Genomic DNA, 23,693 nt, shown 5'->3' with positions numbered 1-23,693 from the left:
TTGCCTCAGGAAGATTGGAAGCATCAGGTATGTCAAAGGTCCATGTTTGCTCACATCATGTAGATTTGAATAATTTGAGAAATAAGCAACTGTCATGACTATTATCAACACGTTTATGTTTTGGACCTAAAACGACTCTAGATGTATACGTAGGGCTGAAGTGTGTCGTGAAGGCTGATTGTAGAGGTTTTCAGGGAGGATATGTGTTTTAAGATTGTGTTTGACCCAAGCTGTTTTTTGTAGTAGATACGACCGCCTCCGTGGTCTAGTGGTAGAGCGTCCGCCCGGAGAGGAAGGTCCGGGGTTTGATCCCCGGCCGCGTAATACCGAAAGACGTTAAAAGACGGTACTTGTTGTTACCCTGTCTGGCCCTCGGCATAAAGGGGCTAAAACAAGGACTGGTTGGCTCGGAGTCATTATACTGTGTCTGAGTGGGGTATTCATGTTAAACTGCGGCATGGTATCCCAGTGAGCTAGCACTATAAATCAGCATCAGTCCAGACTAGTACAAGCAGCCACACAAACACACACACGTACATGCACGTCGCTATATAAGTGCAATAATCTTGGACGCGACGTTAAACCCAATTTCACCTCACCTCACATCTTAGCAGATACATATGGTAAACAATTCACCTCGAGGTCTTGCACATGGATTGATATTTCTTTCGCACATTTACCCAGTTTTGTGTAATTTCGACATTTCAGAAGTATAAAAGTGACAAGTGTAAGAAATTAAAATGACTCGTTGTCGACCATATGATAATTGTCATACCATTATTACAAAGTTTTCGTCCTTAAATATTTGACATTTCAAGTGGGCAAAACTTCCTCCTCCGCACAATGGCAATGTAATTACCCAAAATGTTTAAATTCCATACAAATGGCGCACACATCCTCGTCATCCCGCTACTCAAGATAAGTCGATATTTGATTGATAGTTAGAAACCCTTGGAGTTTCAAAGATACAATTGTCTATAAAACAAATAATTCGAGTAACTACTAGACTAATCAGCATCAATTGTTAATTTTCTGAGGGCCCTATGAGCCACTGACGTCGTGGCTTAGGGGAGAACAGGTTTGTATTCATCTGCAGCTGAACGCAGCGCATCCTATTTTCCGCCAAATCCCCTCATTCTCAGCGCTACTAGCTCAAAGCCAGTCATAAATTTCATTCAGTGATTTTAACTCCCAACCATGTTCACACGTTTGCCCCGACAGCATGAAACTGTCACTATCCACACCGGTCAATAATTGACAGCAGGGAAATATCGAGCATAAAAAGCACTGCATTAGAAAATATGACCTGCATCAATGTGTCCTCGGTCGGAACAATGGCCCTTCACGATCTCCGTCAAAGTGACAACTTTGGGGGACTCGTGTGTTCCAAATGCATTTTATTGAACAGCGCTATTGCTTTATTCAGTCAGGAGTGCAAGGAGCTGCTTTGACAGCGCTTTTTGTGGATGCTGCTTATTCTCCTACGTGTATTTTGGTACCTTTGAATTAGCAATCTGTCAACGGAAAAGACTATTAACCCGTGAAAATGGTCGGTTTTCTTTTAAAGATATTGAAATGTTGAGATTTACAATTCAAGATTAATATGGCAACGTTTAGTGATGAATTCAGCAGCTGGAGCCGGAAGTGTTACGCTAAGAGAGGATTGTGGGAGTACCGAGGTTACACAACAATGAAGTGCCCTTAAAAACATCGAATTAATTTTATTCTTTTTGACACCTAAAAAAGTCAAACAAAAACGTTTTGAAATGCCAAGCACATGGAAGATGAATGTATACTTGCAGGAACGCAGTGAATAATTGATTTATGTTATTTTTATTTGTTTTATTTCGTTTTTTCTCTCACAAGAAAACGCTAAGTTCAGATTCCGGGTGCCACGTCGATGATATCGAATCTGTCATAGCGTGCACGTGTTTTATGCATACACATGTAGGTTTTTCGCTGCAGTAAATTCCATCTCATCTCTTTATCCAATCATTTACGATAGCTCAACCGTCGTATTGTAACTCAAACTTTGTTGATTTGAAGCCTTGATCTTGAAACGCAATTTCTGGTCTCCTCCAACGTCCTCGTCGCCTCATTTACCCTTCACAAACTGTTCAATGAGGTGCGCTGAGAATCCGATACCACCTGACAGGGAATATTCACCAACTTCAATACCAAACGAGCCAAAGGTATTATATTGGCATGTTCATGGTGTGTGTGATGGGTTGAAAACAGTTGCAGATGCGTGGTAGAGGCCGTTATCCTATCTCCCCACGATTTCTCATTTTTTGGGGGGCGGAGGATAAAATCTATCTGATGGAACACTTCTGATGCATCTCAATAATGTTTATTTGAGAGACTGTTGCTGAATGCTGTAAATATTCGAGCCTGGATCATGATCAGACAGATGTTTGTTTGTTGTTGTTAACGCCGCAGTATATTCCACCTATATGGCGTCGGTCTGTAAATAATCGAGTCTGGACCAGACAATCCAGTGATCGACATCCTGAGCATTGATCCACGTAATTGGGATACGATGACATGCACCAACCAAGTCAGCGAGCCTGGCCACCAGATCCCGTTAGTCGCCTCTTACGACAAGCATAGGGACCTTTTACGGAAAGCATGGGTTCTAGTCTGGATCTCCACGGGTCGGATCAGACAGATGACTTACTGAAGGCGTGAGTCAGTGAAAGAGTGGTTTTACCCCGCTTTAGCAATATTCCAGCAATATCACTGCGGGGGACACCAGAAATGGGCTTCACAGATTCTACCCATGAGGGAATTGAACCCGGGTCTTCGGTACGACGAGCGAACGCTTTAACCACTAGGCTACCGCCCCGCCCCTGAAGGCATGAGCAACGATACACCATCGAGGCACGATGACGTGCATCATCTGATTATTTTACGACAAGCGGGGGTACATGGGACCCATTCTTACCCGGAATCCCCACACGGCATCATAATAACTGGGTGTGGTTGATGTAGCACGGGGTGAGGGGAGGTTGTCAAAGGCCACGCAATTTGTAATGTCCCTTAAAGGTTTCCATAAATATGGGTCCGTTGGGCGTGCTAGAAACCTATGATCGTTGTTTCGAATCCCCATTCGCCCTTATAATCTTTCTAGGTTTGTTAACACAATACTCGTGTTTGATAGTTTCCCCGAAGTCCTGTAAACTTCTAAGAACTGTATCATTTTTCTGCAACATTAAGCTGGCGAGCTGTGACATAACTGAAATACTGTTCAAAGCAGTGACAAAAAACACTCACTCAGTCTTCGATGTACATATGGCACACGATTATTTGAGGATAATTTAAAGGATATTAAATGCAAAATATCTGTGATGTTCATTCGTGTATAACATTGACGTGCTCCCATAGTGTACACAGTGGCCTATTGCGCCTTAAGGATTCGTGGGTTCGTAACCTAATTCTCTTTATTACCGTCCATGGTGTGTCATAACATTAGTCAATAATCATGCTGGTTGGTGTCATATGTGTGATTTTGATATTTTCTATTTTATCCGAGGCGCCGAGAAGTCAGAGGAGTACAATTATCAGAGAAATACATTTTAACATATTTTTCGACAGATATTATTCTTGTTGTTTGTTTTTTGACGCCGCACTCAGCAATATTCCAGCTATATGACGGCGGCTTGTAAATAATTAAGTCAATCCAGTGAGACATCATGAGCATCGATCGACGCCATTGGGATACGATGACATGCATCACCCAAGTCAGCGAGCCTGACCACCCGATCCCGTTAGTCGCCTCTTACGACAGGTGGGGGCTGGGAATTCTAACCCGGATCTTCACAGGGGACAGATGTGATACCATGAATATATGATATCCTGATCATTTGTGGCAGCATGTGAGTGCATACATATATTTTCAATATCCTCGCTGAAAGGTCTAAAACTCTATTCTCAACAAATACAACAATTGATGACAGCATTTCATGTTTCCCTAACAGTTGTGCAATACCATCTCCACTGAACCATACAGAGAAAATAACCTGTTCTCTCAACATATTGTTACGTGTAGCTTACAACGAAAGCGCACGACCCTTCCAATCATTCGATAATGATATTTGGTCCTTTGATCTGCTGCAGAATGAAAGCAAAAACTCAACTGAAATTGAGCTTCAGACCATCATAAAATTCTGCCGCATATGGTAAGGAGCGTTTATCACGAGAATGTTTGCCGATAAACCGCAATACACTGACACGAAAATCACGACAATGAACTCCCGACCAGTACATAACGTCATCATTACGAAAAAACATGTTGTTAAATAGAAAAGCGATGTTTTCAACTAAGTTCTGATGCTTTGTTTGAAGGTCTCGGTGTAACACATCATTTCTCGCTGTACTCTCGGTGTTGTAGACACTTGTTTAACTCCATCAACCGAGGACGCTTCATTGCACCATGTTCAATGGAGCGTCAAAATCTATCAGATCTCAGTGTGAGTGTGTCAATCACAAACGGCATTATCGATAACCTCCCCTATGTGAAACAGGCCTTGCTCACGCGAGGAAAGTCGCGGCACGGATATTGAGACGGTTTGCGTATGTTCTCGATGCAATTCAATCTACGGGATTACTTTTCGATAAAATGAATCGATCAGATACATGCATGTCAATCATCTCCCACAATGGGCCTATTGTCATAGTGTCAATATACAAAAGTAGACAAAAATGAAGGAGTTTGTCTCACCATTAAGCAGCGTTACGTCAAAACATGCCATCAACTGATTCATATCGACTGCAAGCTGTATTTGATCGTTTCTCAACAACATTGCGGACAAAATGGCCATTTGAACAATTTTGCGCCATTCGTGACTTTGCTGGAGTCAAGAGACTGTTATATGAGTCTGTTGTGCTGTGTCAACAGCACATATTTAGCTGATATTCTGAGTTTGAACCTCCATTCATAAGTTGTGCTTTTCAAGATTGCCAAGTCAGATGGGCTATCCTGACGGCTAATCTGATCTGCAAGGTCCGGGGCCTTGGAAATATTCCTTCTATTCGTTAAATGTCCTAATCTCATTCTTGATGCCTTGAAATATGGTTGAAAATCGCGTAACGCCACAACAAAACACCGAATCCATTACAGTTCAAAACTGTTACAGATAGAATAGGTATAGCTTATGTGTCTACTGCTTGCATTGTGGTTCGTCTCCTGGCTATTGGGTTGATTGCATTCATAAGTAATTGAATATACTCAATCTACATAATATATACAATCGTTCTGGCATTGCCCTGAACACAATACTAAATGTTGAAACGATGTTACAAACAGCAAATCAATTTATAGTGACCCCTTGGGTGTCGGTTCACCCGCAAGGGCGATACCTCTAATAATCTGTAATAAAATACAGGACCAATCCCACGTTTACATAATACTGAACTGATTTATTTATACTGAGTAGGTCTTTATGGATTTTATCATTGTCACTATATGTATAGCGGCCTTTGACAGAATATGTAAAATACTTATAAACATTTCTGCCTATCACATTATCTGTGTGATGTTACATATTTCACTGTTTCAGCAGACCCGGAGTAGTAATAATACAGGGATGCTGCTAACGCGTTTTACAAGGCAGCACAGTTTGAAGTCAGCTTATTGTATGTCTAATGCATTGATTATACACTTTGCTTTGTAGATTAAAACCACACAGTGTTATATGACAGTGTATTTTGATGTTTGACAATGATTGTAATTGTTTCTGTTGAGATTCGGTAGACGCTCATTGCATTGTGTTTGGACAGTGATTAGTCGTCAGAAGTTACTATATTTGGACCTAGTGTGGTGTGTAAACTTCCGGTTTGGTATACCGCGGACGGTGATAGTATGTTATAGAAACACATGGAAAGTTCTGTAATGTTCTAGTGCTGCTAGACTGGTGAGGGCACGGTTAAGAAACTTTCAGTAGCTTGTTAGGCTGTAGGAGGAGCGTGTTTACATATATCTCACACATTTCGCCTCTCACGCTTTTCATCGCTTCGAAACCAGCTTGCATGTGAGAATCACTCATCATCCCTGATTCTCCTCCGAGTTCATCGCGGAAGCTTGTCCTTTGGCGCTGCTTGGTGAAGACATGTTATTATCACTGACTTCTACTATCACCACTGTATTTTATATTTGACACTGACCACTGCCACCATATTTGTTAATGCTATTGAATATTGTACTACCACTCTGTTGTGTACTGCCATTGTAACTGCTGTGCAGTAATTTGTATTGATTTGTAAACCTAGTTATTTTTTGTAATACAATTGTTGATTGTATACCGCTTGTTAGTTGTTTGTTGGTTGACACTAGGTTCTTTTACGTACAGACTTCTGGGTTAAGATAGTGTTTAAATTTGGGAATCTAACAACAGAAACACTTTCAACAACTAATCAGAGGGTGATTATTCCCCTTGGTTTTGAGTGTTATGTGACAGTCACGTGAACGAAACTCGTTCCAAAATGGATTTCTTCTTTGGACCCTATTTATAATGTTTTCATGGAAATGATGACGGGTTAGTAGATTCCGAAAAATAAATAAATTCTCCATACTTGCAGTAGTGACTTAATATCTATTGTCCTACTGTCACGAAACTTTCCGTATCAAACATTAATCGTCGCGTTAGGCAATAATCGTCTGCTTTCAAAAGATATTATCATTCACAAAATGCTATATATGGCGTTATGAATGCATTGCATTTCCTCCACTCGTTCACGGGATGCATAAACTGTTTTGTTATATCTATCGACTTTCGTAATTCATAAGCAGCTATCTCTCGTTGACAGAACTTATGATGTTACGTTCGTCAGGGTGAAATATGACCGATGTCATTAATAGTATACTCACTAATTTCCAATTTACATTTTATCACAAGATCAAAGATCTAGCGGCCTAGTCTACCTTGACGCCACGCCACGGAACCGAACGATTGCATATATTCAGGGGATGTTACTCGAGACTCGTTAAACCAGTAATGTGTTTTCATAGAAAAAAGTCCGATCCAGCTTAACGGTGTTTGACAGGTACCCCCGAATACCGTCGTATAATTTGTGTCTATCTGAAATATATTTCCCCTGGAGGGTGTGTGTCCACCCCATGATCAACTACCTTTGGGAGTGTAGGGCCAGGGATCTGAGATCGGGGACCAGAAACCAGAAATCGGGGACCAGAAACTGTGGAACTAGGGACCTGAACAAGAATCTGGAGATCAGGGACCACAGATTGGGGACCAGGGATCAGAACCAGAAACTGGAGATAAGAGACCAGGGATTGGGGACCAGGGATCAGAACCAGATACTGGAGATCAGGGACCAGAGTTTGGGGACCAGGGATCAGAACCAGATACTGGAGATGAGAGACCAGAGTTTGGGGGCCAGGGATCAGAACCAGATACTGGAGATAAGAGACCAGGGATTGGGGACCAGGGATCAGAACCAGATACTGGAGATCAGGGACCAGAGATTGGGGATCAGGGATCAGAACCAGATACTGGAGATAAGAGACCAGGGGTTGGGGACCAGGGATCAGAACCAGAAACTGGAGATCAGGGACCAGAGATTGGGGATCAGGGATCAGAACCAGATACTGGAGATAAGAGACCAGGGATTGGGGACCAGGGATCAGAACCAGATACTGGAGATCAGGGACCAGAGTTTGGGGACCAGGGATCAGAACCAGATACTGGAGATAAGAGACCAGGGATTGGGGACCAAGGATCAGAACCAGATACTGGAGATCAGGGACCAGAGATTGGGGATCAGGGATCAGAACCAGATACTGGAGATAAGAGACCAGGGGTTGGGGACCAGGGATCAGAACCAGAAACTGGAGATCAGGGACCAGAGATTGGGGATCAGGGATCAGAACCAGATACTGGAGATCAGGGACCAGGGATTGGGGACCAGGGATCAGAACCAGATACTGGAGATCAGAGACCAGACTCTGGGGACCAGGGACCACAACAAGAAACTGGCGATCATGAACCAGAAGCTGGGAATCAGAGACCAAAACCAAATAGTTATGGTACTAGTAGCAGTAGTAGTAGTCATAGTAGTAGCAGTAGCAGTAGTCATAGAAGTAGCAGTAGCAGTAGTAATAAGTGTAGTAGTTGTAGCAGCAGCAGCAGTAGCAGAAGTAGTGGTAGTAGTGGTGGTAGTGGTGGTAGTGGTAGTAGTAGTAGTAATAGTAGCAGTAGTAGTTATTATAAAAGTAGTGAGTGAGTGAGTGAGTACGGTTTTACGCCGCTTTTAGCAATATTCCAGCAATATCACGGCGGGGAACACAAGAAATGGGCTTCACATACTGTACCCATGTCGGGAATCGAACCCGGTTCTCCGGCGTGACGAGCGAACGCTTTAACCACTAGGCTACCCGACCGCCCCAATAATAATAATAATAAAAAAAATAATAGTAGTAGTAGTAGTAGTAGTAGTAGTAGTAGTAGTAGTAGTAGCAGTAGTACAGTAATGGTGGCCACATCTGACACACTCTTGATCTTGCCGCGGATTGACGTGAAGACGTCATTTTCTAATTTCATATTTGAAGTTGATGAACTAAGCTCAGGGATACAGCTAGACGAATCTATTCCACTTCTAAAAATAAACAGCCATCAGAGACCTCTGGTATAAGAAATTCTGAAAATATTTCAGAAATTTATATTACATCTTATTAATACCAGTCACTGTGAGAAGTAAACCAATCAGTCGCCCGTGTTCGGATTGCAACATTTGAACAGTATCTTGTCCCCCAAACACAGGAATCTACGGTTTATCTACACCTCATATCATGTTCGTAATAAGTTCTATTGATTGTGTTTCATGACTTCTCGTTGTTTACTCAATCCTGAGCCCAGTCGTTATTCAGTACTTGGTATTTGGTCTCCCATAGCGTCCAGTTAAGTCTCAATGCACTGATGTACTCCATTATTATTCTGCTGTATACTATTACGAGGATCTCCTTTCATATGAGATTAAATAGCGACTTAACGCCATCAAATCCCATATGGAGTAAGTTACAAATTGAAAACTGATACATATTTCATGTATCTAGTAACGACTCATAAATCTGGATTATTACTCCCTGAAGTCCTATAAGTTGACTTACATATGTCATATTGGTATTATTCGGTGCTTGTAACGATACATCGACTGTTGATCCGAACGGATTGACATTTGAATTAATGACAAACGGCTAGACGTAATATTTTACTGCTTTGTTAGGAAGGGAATGTGATATTGATGAAAACGAGTATCAACTGTACTGTAGGGTGTTCACAAAACCAGATAGATCACTGGTGCTGCTACCATTGCACAAAGGATTATTCTTGTGAATTCAGTCTTTCAAGTCTTATTATGTTGTGTTCCTATCTACGCCCCATCAAACGTCACAATCGGTTAAAATATGTATCCTATTATCGTTATATAATGATAGTGTTTTGTCTTTTTAATAATTATATTAAAGTTTAATGGCTACTTAAAGTGTAAAGTGTGTGTGTGTGTGTGTGTGTGTGTGTGTGTGTGTGTGTGTGTGTGTGTGTGTGTAGTTGTGGCTGTGTGAGTGGGGGTGGATGTGGGTGCGGTCGTATGTGTGTGCGTGTGGTTGTGTGTGTGTGTATGTAGTTGTAGGTGAAGGTGGGGGTGGGTGGGTGGGTGTGGGGTGTGGCTGTGCGTGTGTAGGTGTAGGTGTGCGTGAGGGTTGGGATGTAGGAGTGGGTGTGGGTGGGTGTCTATGTAGTTGTGGGTGAAGGTGTGGCTGTGCGTGTATGGGTGTATGTGAGGGTGTGGGTGTGGGTGTGGGTGTGGGTGTGGGTGTGGGGTCTATGTAGTTGTGGGTGAAGGTGGGGCTGTGCGTGTGTGGGTTGTGTGGGTGTGGGTGTGGGTGTGGGTGTGGGTGTGGGTGTGTGTCTATATAGTTGTTGGTGAAGGTGTGGCTGTGCGAATGTGGGTGTATGTGAGGGTGTGGGTGCGGGTGTGGGTGCAGGGTCTTTGGTGTATGAGGGAAATGAGGAACAGACTAATTATGATTTCCTCAGATTGTTATGATATTTACAATACGAAACACATGGGAGGAGTAAACTCATATCTTGGCATTCCTAAAATAAATAGTGACTTTGACGTAATTTCCACGTTTTGTTTTTTTAAATGTCTATGAACCTGGCAACAAAATAATCGTCCCTGATATCATCACCAGTGGATCAGAAGGAAGTCAAGCCGTTTACGGTTGTGTTTTGGGTAACGAATGATGGTCAAGAATGAGATGACAAGAGGGATGACTTCAACATTCCAATAGCCAACTTCCCTTCATGTCGAGCAATATTCAAGCAGCTCCAGCGTTTTCATTTCACAACTTTTGAGATACAAACGAGCATGCTCTTTCTACCAAGACTTCAAAGAATGTCATCGCCACTTGCTCAGAAGATGTTTGAGGAAGGTTACAACATTTAATGCTTCAGTGAAACTTTCAAAAAGTTTCATGGTAAATATGTACCTGCGGAGGACATTTCCAAATTTGATCAGAGACAAAATTGTTTGGTCAGGGTTACAACTTTCAAGGCCTCAGTAAAGCCATCAAAACGTTGTACGAAAGACACTTTGTGGACATTTCCAAATTTGAAGTGCCTAAAATGATGTCTGATGCAATTTCCTATTTTGACTTGTAGCATATGTTCCCGTGTTTTTTCAGGTGAACAATTGACTTGCCTTTGCATGTCTTTGTGACGGATGCAACCGGTATGGCCTTTTCGCGAACTCCTGGTATCATCAAAATTTGGTAGTCAATCAAAAAAACATGATATAGTCGGAATCGTACAATCTGATTTCTAATGAATATGCGTTTTGTCGCTTTTATTTCTTGTTGTAAATGTAGACTCTAGGTACTCGTCCGGTTGGTATTCGTTTTGTGGCTAATACACATGTGAAAAATGTGGCATCGTACGTATTTGGCTGGCATCTCTAGTCGTGAATGTAAGTATGGAACTGTGGCTTGCTACTTGTACACCTGACATTTTGTGTATGGTTTACACGAGTGCAAAATTTTGAGTACGGTTATGGAGTATCTCTTACCGGATATGCCCTCGTAGGACCACCAGTCCTCCCATATAGATGTATCTGTGAAGAGAAAAAACAACAGTTATTCAATGCGTATGGACAGTCCACCTCGCTGTTGAGAAGAGCTATCTACAAATTAATACTAACAGGTAGTACCATGTTACCACTCTGTTCTACACTAATGTCCATGCTTAAATAACACGTACAAGAGCTGCTGGCATAATCACTAACTGATGTGGATTCATAAACACATGGGGGCACTGATGGCCCAGTCTAAGGGTGCCCCCCTTCTGCATTCCAGAAATGTATGATTGTAGGTTCGAATCCCGGTTCGCCCCGAATATGTTTCTAGGTTTATCAGCACCATACCCGTACTCGTTGGTTTCACCAAGGTGGTCACCGTCCTGTATCACTTCGGGATTTTTCTCCCACATCAAGGTGACACGCCCTGATATAACTGGAATGCTGTTAAAAGCCGTGTTTTACCTAACTCACTCACTCATAAACACTCCCAATTCACTCACTCATAAACACATGCTTATTATGTTGTCGGAATCGTTCAATGGAAAAGCCGTTGAAAGTATTCCTGATTTATATCGTGTGATGGTCATATTTCAAATAATGTCACTTTCAATTTATGATTAAGAAATGTCCATATATTTCTTACATTTGGTCTTACAATCCAATTCTCTCACTGGGGCATTTATGTGAGTGTGTGAGTGAGTTAGAAAATATGGATACTTTGAACAAATGGATATGATATTTCTGTGTGATGAGTGAGTTAGTGAGTTGGGTTGGGTTAAAGAGCATATTAGTTTTATAACAGCGTGGCAGTAATGTCTATAGCGAAATGCAGCACCTGTGTCACCCGGGCCATTTTAAAGGCAGGATTGATACCACAGTTTTATACTGAGTTAGGTTTAACTGTTTAACACACAATTGGCGACCAGTACATTTAAATCAGGTCGTTAATGGATTAATACATAAAAATATATGAACCAAACTCCTTACAATGAAACTATAAATTCCTACCGATAAACTATTGCTAACACACACATCTAAATATGCAACGTCAACGCCTGAGAATAACCAGTCTCGATTATCCAACGAAACAGATTCGATTCAGCCTAAAAGGCAAACTTGCGGTGAAAATCATATGAATGGACCACTGAAAAATCAGTGATGGTACCAGGTGTCCTGCCCGACAGGCATTCTGGAGGGCACGGGTGGCCCAGTCGTCTAAGGCGCAACGATTCGCTGTGCAGAGTTGCGTCCCTTGGGCACGCCAGAAACCAATGATTGTTGGTTCGAATCGCGGTTCGCCCCGATTATTCTTCTAGGTTTGTCAGCACCATACCCGTGCTCGTGGGTTTCACCGAAGTGATAAACGTCTGAGACCTGCATCACTTCGGGTTTTTGTCCTATATTAAGCTGACACGCCCTGATATAACTGGAAAACTGTTAAAAGCGGCGTTAAACCAAACTCACTCACTCACTACAGGCATTTTTGGTGTTTAAAGACTCGTACTCTTTGATTTATCAGTGCAGGAAAGGGACATTTCTATATGAGGAATAGTTTTCCCAATTCAAGTTGATAAACGTGATTCTTCCACTTTCTTAACACTTCTTTACAGTCATGCACGCACCGGAGTTCCTGGAATTTGGAGGATGATAAATCCGTCATCCTGGAAGCTGAGCGTTCTAAAATGATAAATGTCATTGGAATGGACACTGTATGGATGTTCTCCCTGCAGAGTTATTTAAGCAGTCTACTTATATTGATAAGGAGGTTCGTACAATATATCACGTGTTTTCTGACGGGAGACGGTACAGGATAATCATTACATATTTTACAACCCCTATACCTAGGTGGTGTTTAACAAGAGCGACCTTTAAAAAAGCACGTTTGAGTCAAATGATGGATAGTGTTAAGTGGCACGTGTTTTTTAGATAATATGCAGGCAGGATGTTGCGTAAGAAGTAGCCATTTATACTTGTAATTAACGATAGATAATTTCAGTAGGTTCAGACATTTTTGGAATAAATGTCGTTTACGGTTTGGTTTATATATAACAGTGTGAAGGTTACCCTGGTCAATGGACCGCCTCCGTGGTCTAGTGGTAGAGCGTCCGCCCGGAGAGCGGAAGGTCCAGGGTTCGATCCCGGGCCGCGTCATACAAAAAGACGTTAACAGATTGTACTTGTTGTTACCCTGTCTGGCGCTCGGCATTAAGGGGCTAAAACAAGGACTGGTCGGCTCGGAGTCAGTATACTGTGTCTGAGTGGGGTATTCATGTTAAACTGCGGCATGGTATCTCAGTGAGCTAGCACTATAAATCGGCATCAGTCCGGACTAGTACAAGCAGCCACACACACACATACACGTGCATGCACGTCGCTATATAAGTGCAATAATCTTGGACGCGACGTTAAACCCAATTTCACCTCACCTCACCCTGGTCAATGACGTGGATGCTTACATGTATCGCTGTGGTAGCACTGGTCGGACCATCATGTTTGACACAGCATAAATGTACTTATCGTTACCCAACGGGTCTTTACATAACGTGGCTAAATTGTACAGTAAACTACGGTTATAACGAACTCAAAGGGACTACTAATTTTAGTTCGTTATAACCGTAGTTCGTTATAAGCATATATACAACATAACTACAGCAAGTAGTCGGGACCAAAAAAGTAAGTTCGTTATATCCGTCAGTTCGTTATAAGCGTGTTCGTTATAACCGTAGTTTACTGTATGTGAGTAGCCAACCTTGTCTTTCCGCAACATGGCCATATCGCATTTTTTATGACACCTTGGACAAAAAAATATCATGTTTTGTTTTGTGACCAATTGGATCCAAATAGAATTCAACTTGGCTGTATCGTTTTTGTATGAACAACCAGGGCTACGATATACATGCCTATATCGTATCTCTGTAATCAACAAGGACCGGTTCCACACCCTTTGAAGAGATGTTGCGCCAAATTGGATAGTTTAACATTGACTTTCCACAGAGCGGCGCTAAAAATGTTTACATTACACAACCAGCTCTTCATGTTTCAAGATTGTATGTTATTTCTGTAACCAACCAGGTCTACATATGACATGCCTATATCGTATCTCCATGTAACCAACAAGGGCCGGTTCCACAGATTTTGAAGAGATCCTGGCGCTGACTTGGATACGTGGACACTTTAACATTGACGACAGTGGTAGAGATAAACTTATATTCTTTAACCAACCAACCGTTTATCTTTCAAGGATGTGTGTTATTTCTGTTAGCAACCAGGTGTATATGTTTCACGGCTTTATAATATATTCTTACGGTATAATTTGAGAAAGTCGATATACAGTTTGTAGGAATAGCCGAGCTGATATAGTATGGCGATACGATATTTACTGTAACCAATCCTGCTAGAAGGAAATGTAAGGTTCGGTAACTAGCGTCCGACTAGGGTCTGCGCACGGCCGTGTGACAAGTCGGGTATAATGCGATTACTAATCTATATTTAACGCCTAGCATTACTGGACCTCTCTGTCCCCACGGCTATTGATCATGCAAGGATCGCCATCGCCGATAGGTGGCGCCCAAGGTCATCCTTATTACTGTCAGCGCCCTCTGGTGTCACTTTGTGAAGTATTAATAGAACCGGATCACTGAGGTGTAGAAATGAGTATCTCGTTCGCCAGTAAGCGTGATGAAATTTGTCACCTTCTGATGCAGGGTGCCATTTGGAATTATCAATTAATTGCCGGTCTGGTTATTAATAACCCGTTTACTGAGGCAATTACGATGTTGAATGACAACAATCTAAGAATCATAAAGCTCCACCCCTCAACCCCAACCGCCCTCGTAGACGGAAGTACGCTTTTGCACGTGACCTTCAAATGTAATACCATGCAAGTTTCCAAGCATTATTACCTAATAAAAGGATAAAATGTAATTTTGACGTCATGACATCTAAATATTTGCATTCCTATTTGTTACTTTCTCTGTATCTACATTTAAGGCTTTATAAATATATCACTTGTGGTAGATACCTCGGCCAAGGAATGACTACCTTAATGACATTCTTTAATCTTTTATGAACAATAATATAGATTACGTATTAAAATGTTTTATATGACATGAAATACATGTCTTTCACTATGAGTGGCGCCATAATGGCTTAGCGTTTGTTTCGGCTTGAATGTGTTTAGTAAACGACGTTAACAAATATATAGAGTCGAATGTAATTCAATGTCTGTAAATTAATAGAAACCGTGGTAAAATATATAGACTTATCCGTTTTTTTATCATTATGCTAATAAGATCATTATGCTTATAAGGCTTCTGCAGGCAAAAAGTTTCAAAACGTGAGACGAAATATCGACCAGGTGAATTTCGTACCAACGAAGTATCACAGTCATCAAAACAATTTCTGGATCAACTTTGGTTCAACATTCGATTGGTTCGATTTCTATGTGGAAAACTAGATACGAAACGAGTCCTCTATGGGGGACCATTACTTTTCTTGGCATCAATGGCCCGAAATAATAAGATTGATGCTATAAGGTTGTATATAGTGGTCTTTTCACGCCTAACGACCGTCCTATGAGACGCCTTGTTGGTTAGGCCCTAAACTTGGGACGAAAAAGACTTCTGTCACGGAATTCTACCAAGTGGCATAAACCTGGTAAATATTCTATCAATTACCACTTCAAAGCCATTCACGGCTCCTCGACCAAATTTCAATAGACTTACTGTGGCCCTTGGGAAATTAACACCCTTAGACAGGCCCGTTTTATCGGATCAGGTTAACTTGACTATGAGATTTATTTTTGCGCGATGACAGGGGATTTAGATGGGACCTAAAAATCGTAATGATTAAACACAAGTGATCAAAGTTGTGGAAGCTGGAGTGAGTACTGTTATGACATCGACAGGATCATTTGGGGGGTCCGAGTAGGAGATGACGAGGATTCAAGTTCATAGACTGCCGGTCATCATGCTGATGCAAGATCAGATAGGGTGTTGAACTTCTCTTGATATCCGAGATGGGTCGACATCACTCGCTGTATTTTCTGAATGCCTGCATTACATCATGGGAAATAGGAGACGTTGGTGGATGTCGTTGAGCCGCAGTGGCGTTGTGTGATTTGACGCAGTGGTGTGGCTACACGATTTGAAACAGCGGTGATGTATTCTTCCTTTCTTTTCTTATGTTTGTTGTTTAACGCCGCACTCAGCAATATTCCAGCTATATGACGACGGTCTGTAAATAATCAAACCCGGACCACACAATCCAGTGGTTGACATCATGAGCATCGATCCACCCAATTGGTATACGATGACAGGCATCACCCAAGTCAGCGAACCTGACCACCCGATCCCGTTAGTCGCCTCTTACGACAAGCATGGGTTGCTGAAGACCAATTCTTACCCGGAATCTTCAGGGGACCGTTGGTGTTTTTCCTGAATTATGATTGGCGTTGTTTATGTCTTGAATCACGATTGACAGTCTTGTTTGTCCTAAATATCTGGAAGCACATTAGGGGTGTTGGTGTATGTCTTAACGACAGAAATCAGTTACGGTGGTATTTCTTGAAGTCAAAGACCAGAGGCGTTGGTGTATGTCTTGAAGCAAAAGTGGTGTTGGTGCATGTATTGAAACCATAGATCAGAGACGTATGTGTCCTGAGGCAAGAATAGCAGTGGTGTATGTCTTGGGTGTATATCCTAGGGCAGGATGGCAGCAGTGTATGTCTTGAGGCAGGAATGGCAGTGGTGTATGTCTTTAAGCAGGAATGGCAGCGGTGTATGTCTTGAGGCAGGAATGGCAGCAGTGTATGTCTTGAGGCAGGAATGGCAGCAGTGTATGTCTTCAGGCAGGAATGGCAGTGGTGTATGCCTTGAGGCAGGAATGGCAGCGGTGTATGTCTTGAGGCAGGAATAGCAGTGGTGTATCTCTTGAGGTGTATGTTTTGAGGCAGGATGGCAGCAGTGTATGTCTTGAGGCAGGAATGGCAGTGGTGTATGTCTTGAGGCAGGAATAGCAGTGTTGTATCTCTTGAGGTGTATGTTTTGAGGCAGGAATGGCAGCGGTGTATGTCTTGAGGCAGGAATGGTAGCGGTGTATGTCTTGAGGCAGGAATGGCAGCGGTGTGTGTCTTGAGGCAGGATGGCAGCGGTGTATGTCTTGAGGCAGGAATAGCAGTGGTGTATCTCTTGAGGTGTATGTTTTGAGGCAGGAATGGCAGCGGTGTATGTCTTGAGGCAGGAATGGCAGCGGTGTGTGTCTTGAGGCAGGAATAGCAGTGGTGTATCTCTTGAGGTGTATGTTTTGAGGCAGGAATGGCAGCGGTGTATGTCTTGAGGCAGGAATGACAGCGGTGTAAGCCTTGAGGCAGGAATAACAGCAGTGTATGTCTTGAGGCAGGAATGGCAGCAATGTATGTCTTGAGGCAGGAATAGCAGAGGTGTATATCTTGAGGCAGGAATAGCAGCGGTTTATGTCTTGAGGCAGGAATAGCAGCGGTGTATGTCTTGAGGCAAGAATGGCAGCAGTGTATGTCTTGAGGCAGGAATAGCAGCGTGTATGTCTTGAGGCAGGAATGGCAGCCGTGTATGTCTTGAGGCAGGAATGGCAGTAGTGTGTGTCTTGAGGCAGGAATAGCAGCGGTGTATGTCTTGAGGCAGGAATGGCAGTAGTGTATGTCTTGAGGCAGGAATAGCAGCAGTGTATGTCTTCAGGCAAGAATGGCAGCGGTGTATGTCTTGAGGTAGGAATGGCAGTGGTGTATGTCTTGAGGCAGGAATGGCAGCGGTGTATGTCTTGAGGCAGTAATGGCAGTGGTGTATGTCTTCAGGCAAGAATGGCAGGGCAGTATGTCTTGAGGCAGGAATGGCAGCGGTGTATATATTGAGGCAGGAATAGCAGCGGTGTATGTCTTAATGCTGGAATAGCAGCGGTGAATGTCTTGAGGCAGGAATGGCAGTGGTGTATGTCTTGAGGCAGGAATAGCAGCGGTGTATGTCTTGAGGCAGGAATGGCAGCGGTGTATGTCTTGAGGCAGGAATAGCAGCGGTGTATGTCTTGAGGCAGGAATGTCAGAAGTGCATGTCTTGAGGCAGGAATAACAGCGGTGAATGTCTTGAGGCAAGAATGGCAGGGCAGTATGTCTTGAGGCAGGAATGGCAGAAGTGCATGTCTTGAGGCAGGAATAGCAGCGGTGTATGTCTTGAGGCAGGAATGGTAGCGGTGAATGTCTTGAGGCAGGAATGGCAGCGGTGCTTGTCTTAAGGCAGGAATAGGTGTACCATTGAAGTCAGAGTGGTTGACATGCAGCGGTTGAAGTGGGGTTATATCAGGGCTTGACAGAGTAGGATATGTCCGCTCGGAATTGCAAAGCGGCAAGGATGGAACGCGAGGCGACCTTACAGACCGTCGACGTTTTGCGGTACATCTGAGAGAGGGGTTGGGTTGAGTTTTACTGAAGCTTGAATGATGATACATAATTAGTAATTAGGATTAATGGCTGTATCTGTGTTGCTCCTTGATCCATCTCTTTTAAATAAAAAAAACAACCTTGTGGGAGATCCTTGATCGTAAGTGCTCTGAAGTAACGCACTAACCTAGAAATCGTATTTACTACCCAGAAAAACGCGTTGCCAACATATTCCTTCCTTTGAAATATTGTAACGGCTCGCATCCTTTGTTATCTGCCTTATCACCCAAACGATGAGGACGCTGATTTGATATAATCTAGCACCAACTCAAGTGCTGTAGCTGTAGCTTTTGATGTGTCTGGACGGAAGAAGTTTGATTATGTTCAAAGGAATTGAAGATCAGAGATTAATTAGATTTGACTAATATAGACAAGTGTTCCGCTTAAAAATAGGATTTACAGGAATAAAATTGATAGACGTTTCATCATGTGTTTATTCCCTACAACAGAGACCGCATCCATTCATTTAATCCTAAATTGGGTTACAATGTCCTTCATGCATAATTTCGCGCTAATCACAAATCGCATGCATCCGGCTGACCTCTGGCTTCACAAGAGCCTTGTTTAAATGACTCTCTCCTGCCGGATTAGGCTCGGCTGATTAGTGGAGTGTATAACAGTCTCTAACCATATTCCTCACTCTCAGCAGCTCCATCCCCAAGGCCGAAGAGGCGAGACAGACTGGGGGCAGCGGGTACCTCTGTATTAGATTAGCATGGCCCTAATACAAACGCCAATCTCTTCAGCGTGATGTCCAGCCGGTCTACTGTCCGCGATGGATCAATCCTCGCCGTACAAATACACACTCCGATGGCATCTTGATTGAAATGAGCGTCTATAAAACGGAATTCTTCTGTCCGATCCATATTTTGCTGTCCTTCACATAGCAGTTTGTCCAGATGTATATGCCTTAGTTTCGTGCAGTTGCTCAGTTGACGAGAAAATTCCACAATAAATCGCCTCTGTGGCAATTTGTACCGGAATACAAAACCTAATTTTGGCATAAGCGAAGGCGTAATTTGTAAGGTAAGATGGCGTGCGAACGTAATGCAGACCCGGTTAGGATTTACGTCTGTGATTTGGAACAAACGGAAACCCGCCTATTTGTAAAAACTGTACGAACTATTCGTTGAGATACGTTAAACGAAAGGTCATTTCGTCTCGATAAACGTCACTTGAAGTTGTTAACACAAGTATTAGCCTTTGAGTGAGTGAGTGAGTGAGTATAGTTTTACGACGCTTTTAGCAATATTCCAGCAATATCACGGCGGGGGACACCAGAAATGGGCTTCACACATTGTACCCATGTCGGGAATTGTTAGCTTTTGCAGATTAACAGTGGAAAAACAGCTTGAATAGCATCGACGGTTGGTCTGTCGTCTGTGAGACGTGCAAATGGAAAACAGATTCTTGTCTCATGGGACAAAGTCGCTTCCGGTCAGACAAACTTTGAAGACACAAGATTGACCTTTCAGACAATGGTAACCCAGGACTTCCCCAGCTGATTAAACCACGTTGTCCCTGAGATTACTTGAGACATAACGTGGACATGGTCGATTAAGGTAACTTAGGCTATTTACAGAGAAAGCCATTTATCACCAATGCCGTATACGTCATGCCGTACGTCATGTGTTTGTCCGTCATTATTCAATAGGAAAAATGGAAGTCACATTTGTGTGATATGCGTTCCGAAAGGAAATATACGCTACTAGAAAGGTCTCCGGATTCCGGACGTTTAAACATTCCTTGTACCTTGATTTGCTACACCTTAGTTAGTTAAAAGTTTACTTTTACTAGTTAACTGGTTAATACATTGACCAGTTAACTCGTTCCTACCTTGACCAGTTAAGAGGTTCATACTTCGACTAGTTATCTTGTACCTACCTTGACAAGTTCGTACCTTAACTACCTTAACCTAGTTAACAGGCTTATACTTTGAATGGTTATGTAGTTCATACCGTCACTAGTTAACTCGTTTATGCCTTGACTAATGTACTCGTTCGTACTTGACCAGTTTACAGGTATATACTTTTACTAGTTATCTAGTTCATACCGTGACAAGTTAACTCGTTCATACCTTGACTAATACACTCGTTCATACCTTGACCAGGGTGATATACTGACTCGTTTACCGGTTATTATCAGGCCCGGGTAAACGGTCTAAACATGTGAAAACATGAATTAAAGGAAATGATCTGACGGGATCTTATGTAGAGAAACGGCGCGTGTGATACCGGTGTGCTGGTCGGGCGTTATACTGAGGTGGCCGTGTAACGCGAAGACCTGCAAGACCTCGAGATCAGAGGCCCCTGTCTCAGTAGAGGATTACAGCTGTCCCTCCGCGAATTAGCCGCTATCTACTGCAGCCTCACCACGACACCCGTGGGATTACACGCGGACAGCTCAAGCCACGGCTACGAGACCCGACAGGGAAAAGGCCTCGAATACATCCCCTTATTTGATTGAATCATTCGAGTTACTTATTAATTCGCCTCCGGGCACATATTGATGAGTATCATTTGCTTGCAGTAAATACAAGCTGAGGACCAGGGTGGTCGTTATATTCAGACTATAAGTATCACTCGGGTCTTGGGATGGGGGATAACGATGGTTTGTAAGGTTGGTTGGTTGGTTTGTTGTTTAACGCCGCACTCAGCAATATTCCAGCTATATGACGGCGGTCTGTAAATAATCGAGTATGGACCAGACAATCCAGTGATTAATATCATGAGCATCGATCCACGCAATCAACCAAGTCAGCGAGCCTGACCACCCGATCCCGTTAGTCGCCTTTTACGACAAGCATAGTCAGCTTTTACGGCAAGCATGGGTTGCTGAAGACCTATTCTACCCCGGAATCTTCACGGGTAGGTTTGTAAGGATTTATAGGCCACGTGTAGCTGAAATTTTGTTGCCAGCGGTGTACATCAACATTCCCTCCTCATCCTTGTTCAATGGAGATTACCGTTCTCGAAATCGACCTCATGGAGTTTACACGAAAGGTCAAATACTTGGACGGTACTGTCTGACTAACGAACAACAATGTTGGGCAAAGGCTAAGACGAACATTTAGTCCTAGAAATGAAGTTGTCTTATTTGAAAAGAATATATCCGCAAAATAAAAAAATAAAATCCAAATGGAGTCCAAATGGAGTCAAGACTTGCCAAGTTATTCTAGACTTCACTTGGATTCTTTCTTAATTTATTCTTGTGGGGGAGACAGGGTATCAGCAATAAGCCAACACTTCACTGAGAATGGGATTGATGTATTTTTATCTATGTCAGGTTCGAACCCGGGTGGTTCCGTACTTTGAGGTCACGGCAGCCGATTGGTGTATGGCGCCGCAGTTCGCTGTGCAGAGTTGCGTCCCTTGCATACGCCAGAAACCTGTGGGTTCGACTCCCGATTTGCCCTGATTAGCTTTGTAGGTTTGTCATCACCATACCAGTGTTCGTGGGTTTGACCGATGTGGTAAATGCATAAGATTTGCATCACTTCAGGCTTTCCACCCACATTAAGCTGAGATGCGTGATATAACTTGAAAGCCTAACTCACTCACTCACTCACTAAATCCCTACACAAGTTTACACCGTCTGTATATTAACATCTTATCTTAATTGCATGCCTGCTACAAAAGGAAAAAGAGTGTGACATGCGCTGTGATTTATATAAAAGACCTTTCCCGTGTTTATAGATCAACTATGTCTAGCTGTTTTATTAATAGGAATACAGCCTTAAGTGTCAAACATAAAAATCACAATAGAGGATATCAGTTGGAAACAACTGACATTATACCATTACAAAAATATAAGTAGAACTTTTCAAATTAAATTAGTCTCAGGTATTTATGCTAGACGTCAGATGGCACGACACGTTGTATGTGAATGTGCGTGTCACCTTGAGGAATAGACATGGGGCTTTCTCGGGTGATGAATAATTTACCAAAGCTTAGCTCACAAACATCACTCTGACTAAAGTACACATACTTTGTTTATCAGACGTAGAATTTCAAAAATAAAGGCCCTGTCCATTTTCCTAATTGCTGTCTTGACGTATCTTTTTCCTCAGGATTTGAGAAAGACTTCAGTCTAAGAAATGTATTAACCAAATAGATCTTGAAAGGGCAAATGCTTTGGCTGACATGAACATGCGTTTGACAGAATAGGTTTTGGAACATTGAGCTCCCTTGTGGTTCAATGACGACTGGAATAAGAAATTAATCTGCAACCACATGACGCTTACCGTGTTTGAAATGTTGGACTTTTGTGCAGAAAAAAGCGAATTTATTGATTTTCAAAGGTACGGTGTCTAAGTTGTGTATTTTGTGAATTTCCTTATTTAAATTTTTTTAACGTTTTAAATCAAATTATATTTTTGTTAAAAATAAAAAAATTTGGAAGTATTCTTTGAGTGCTGACTAAGCACCGGTACAGTTCATTAAATTGATAAATACCGCCAACACACACGGTAGTGTGTACCGTACATGTACCTTAGTTATAACAACAGCAAAGTAACGAAATACGCACATATAATTATTTATAAGATAATTCAAATTGGATACCAAAACAGCACCTGGAACAAAGACAACACCGTACGCGCTTCACTGTATGTCCTGCTAAGTAAGTCAACACCGTACGTGTTTCACTATATGCTCTGCTAACTTGGTCAACACCGTACGTGTTTCACTATATGCTCTGCTAACTTTGTCAACACCGTACGTGTTTCACTGTATGCCCTGCTAACTTGGTCAACACCGTACGTGTTTCACTGTATGCCCTGCTAACTTGGTCAACACCGTACGTGTTTCACTGTATGCCCTGCTAACTTGGTCAACACCGTACGTGTTTCACTATATGCTCTGCTAACTTGGTCAACACCGTACGTGTTTCACTGTATGCCCTGCTAACTAAGTCAACACCGTACATGTTTCACTATATGCCCTGCTAAGTAAGTCAACACCGTACGTGCTTCTCCGTATGCCCCGCAAAGTTAAAAACGTACGCTCTTCACTATATTCCCTGCTAAGTAAGTCAACGCAATACGTCTTTACTAAATGCCCTGATAGGTTAGTCAACACCGTTCGTCCTTCGCAGTACAAATGATCTACCAAGTTAGACAACACCGTACGTGTTTCAC

At 42.5% G+C, this 23,693-nt stretch overlaps 1 protein-coding gene across 4 annotated transcripts in view; it reads right to left on the bottom strand.

Annotated features, from left to right (window-relative positions):
- Positions 1-23,693, bottom strand: part of LOC124121049 (carbonic anhydrase-related protein 10-like) — a 132,993-nt gene that overhangs the window by 46,120 nt on the left and 63,180 nt on the right. For all 4 annotated transcript variants that reach the window (XM_046483994.2, XM_046483995.2, XM_046483997.2 and 1 more), the window contains exon 2: positions 11,080-11,124. In XM_046483994.2, the coding sequence (XP_046339950.1) occupies positions 11,080-11,124 (45 nt within the window). The remainder of the gene's footprint in view (positions 1-11,079; positions 11,125-23,693) is intronic.

This window comes from Haliotis rufescens, unplaced genomic scaffold (assembly GCF_023055435.1).
Source record: "Haliotis rufescens isolate VD_foot unplaced genomic scaffold, xgHalRufe1.0.p SCAF_7, whole genome shotgun sequence".
Classification (NCBI taxonomy): domain Eukaryota; kingdom Metazoa; phylum Mollusca; class Gastropoda; order Lepetellida; family Haliotidae; genus Haliotis; species Haliotis rufescens.
The sequence above is the reverse complement of the archived record's forward strand: the minus strand, read 5'-3'. Positions and strand labels throughout refer to the sequence as shown.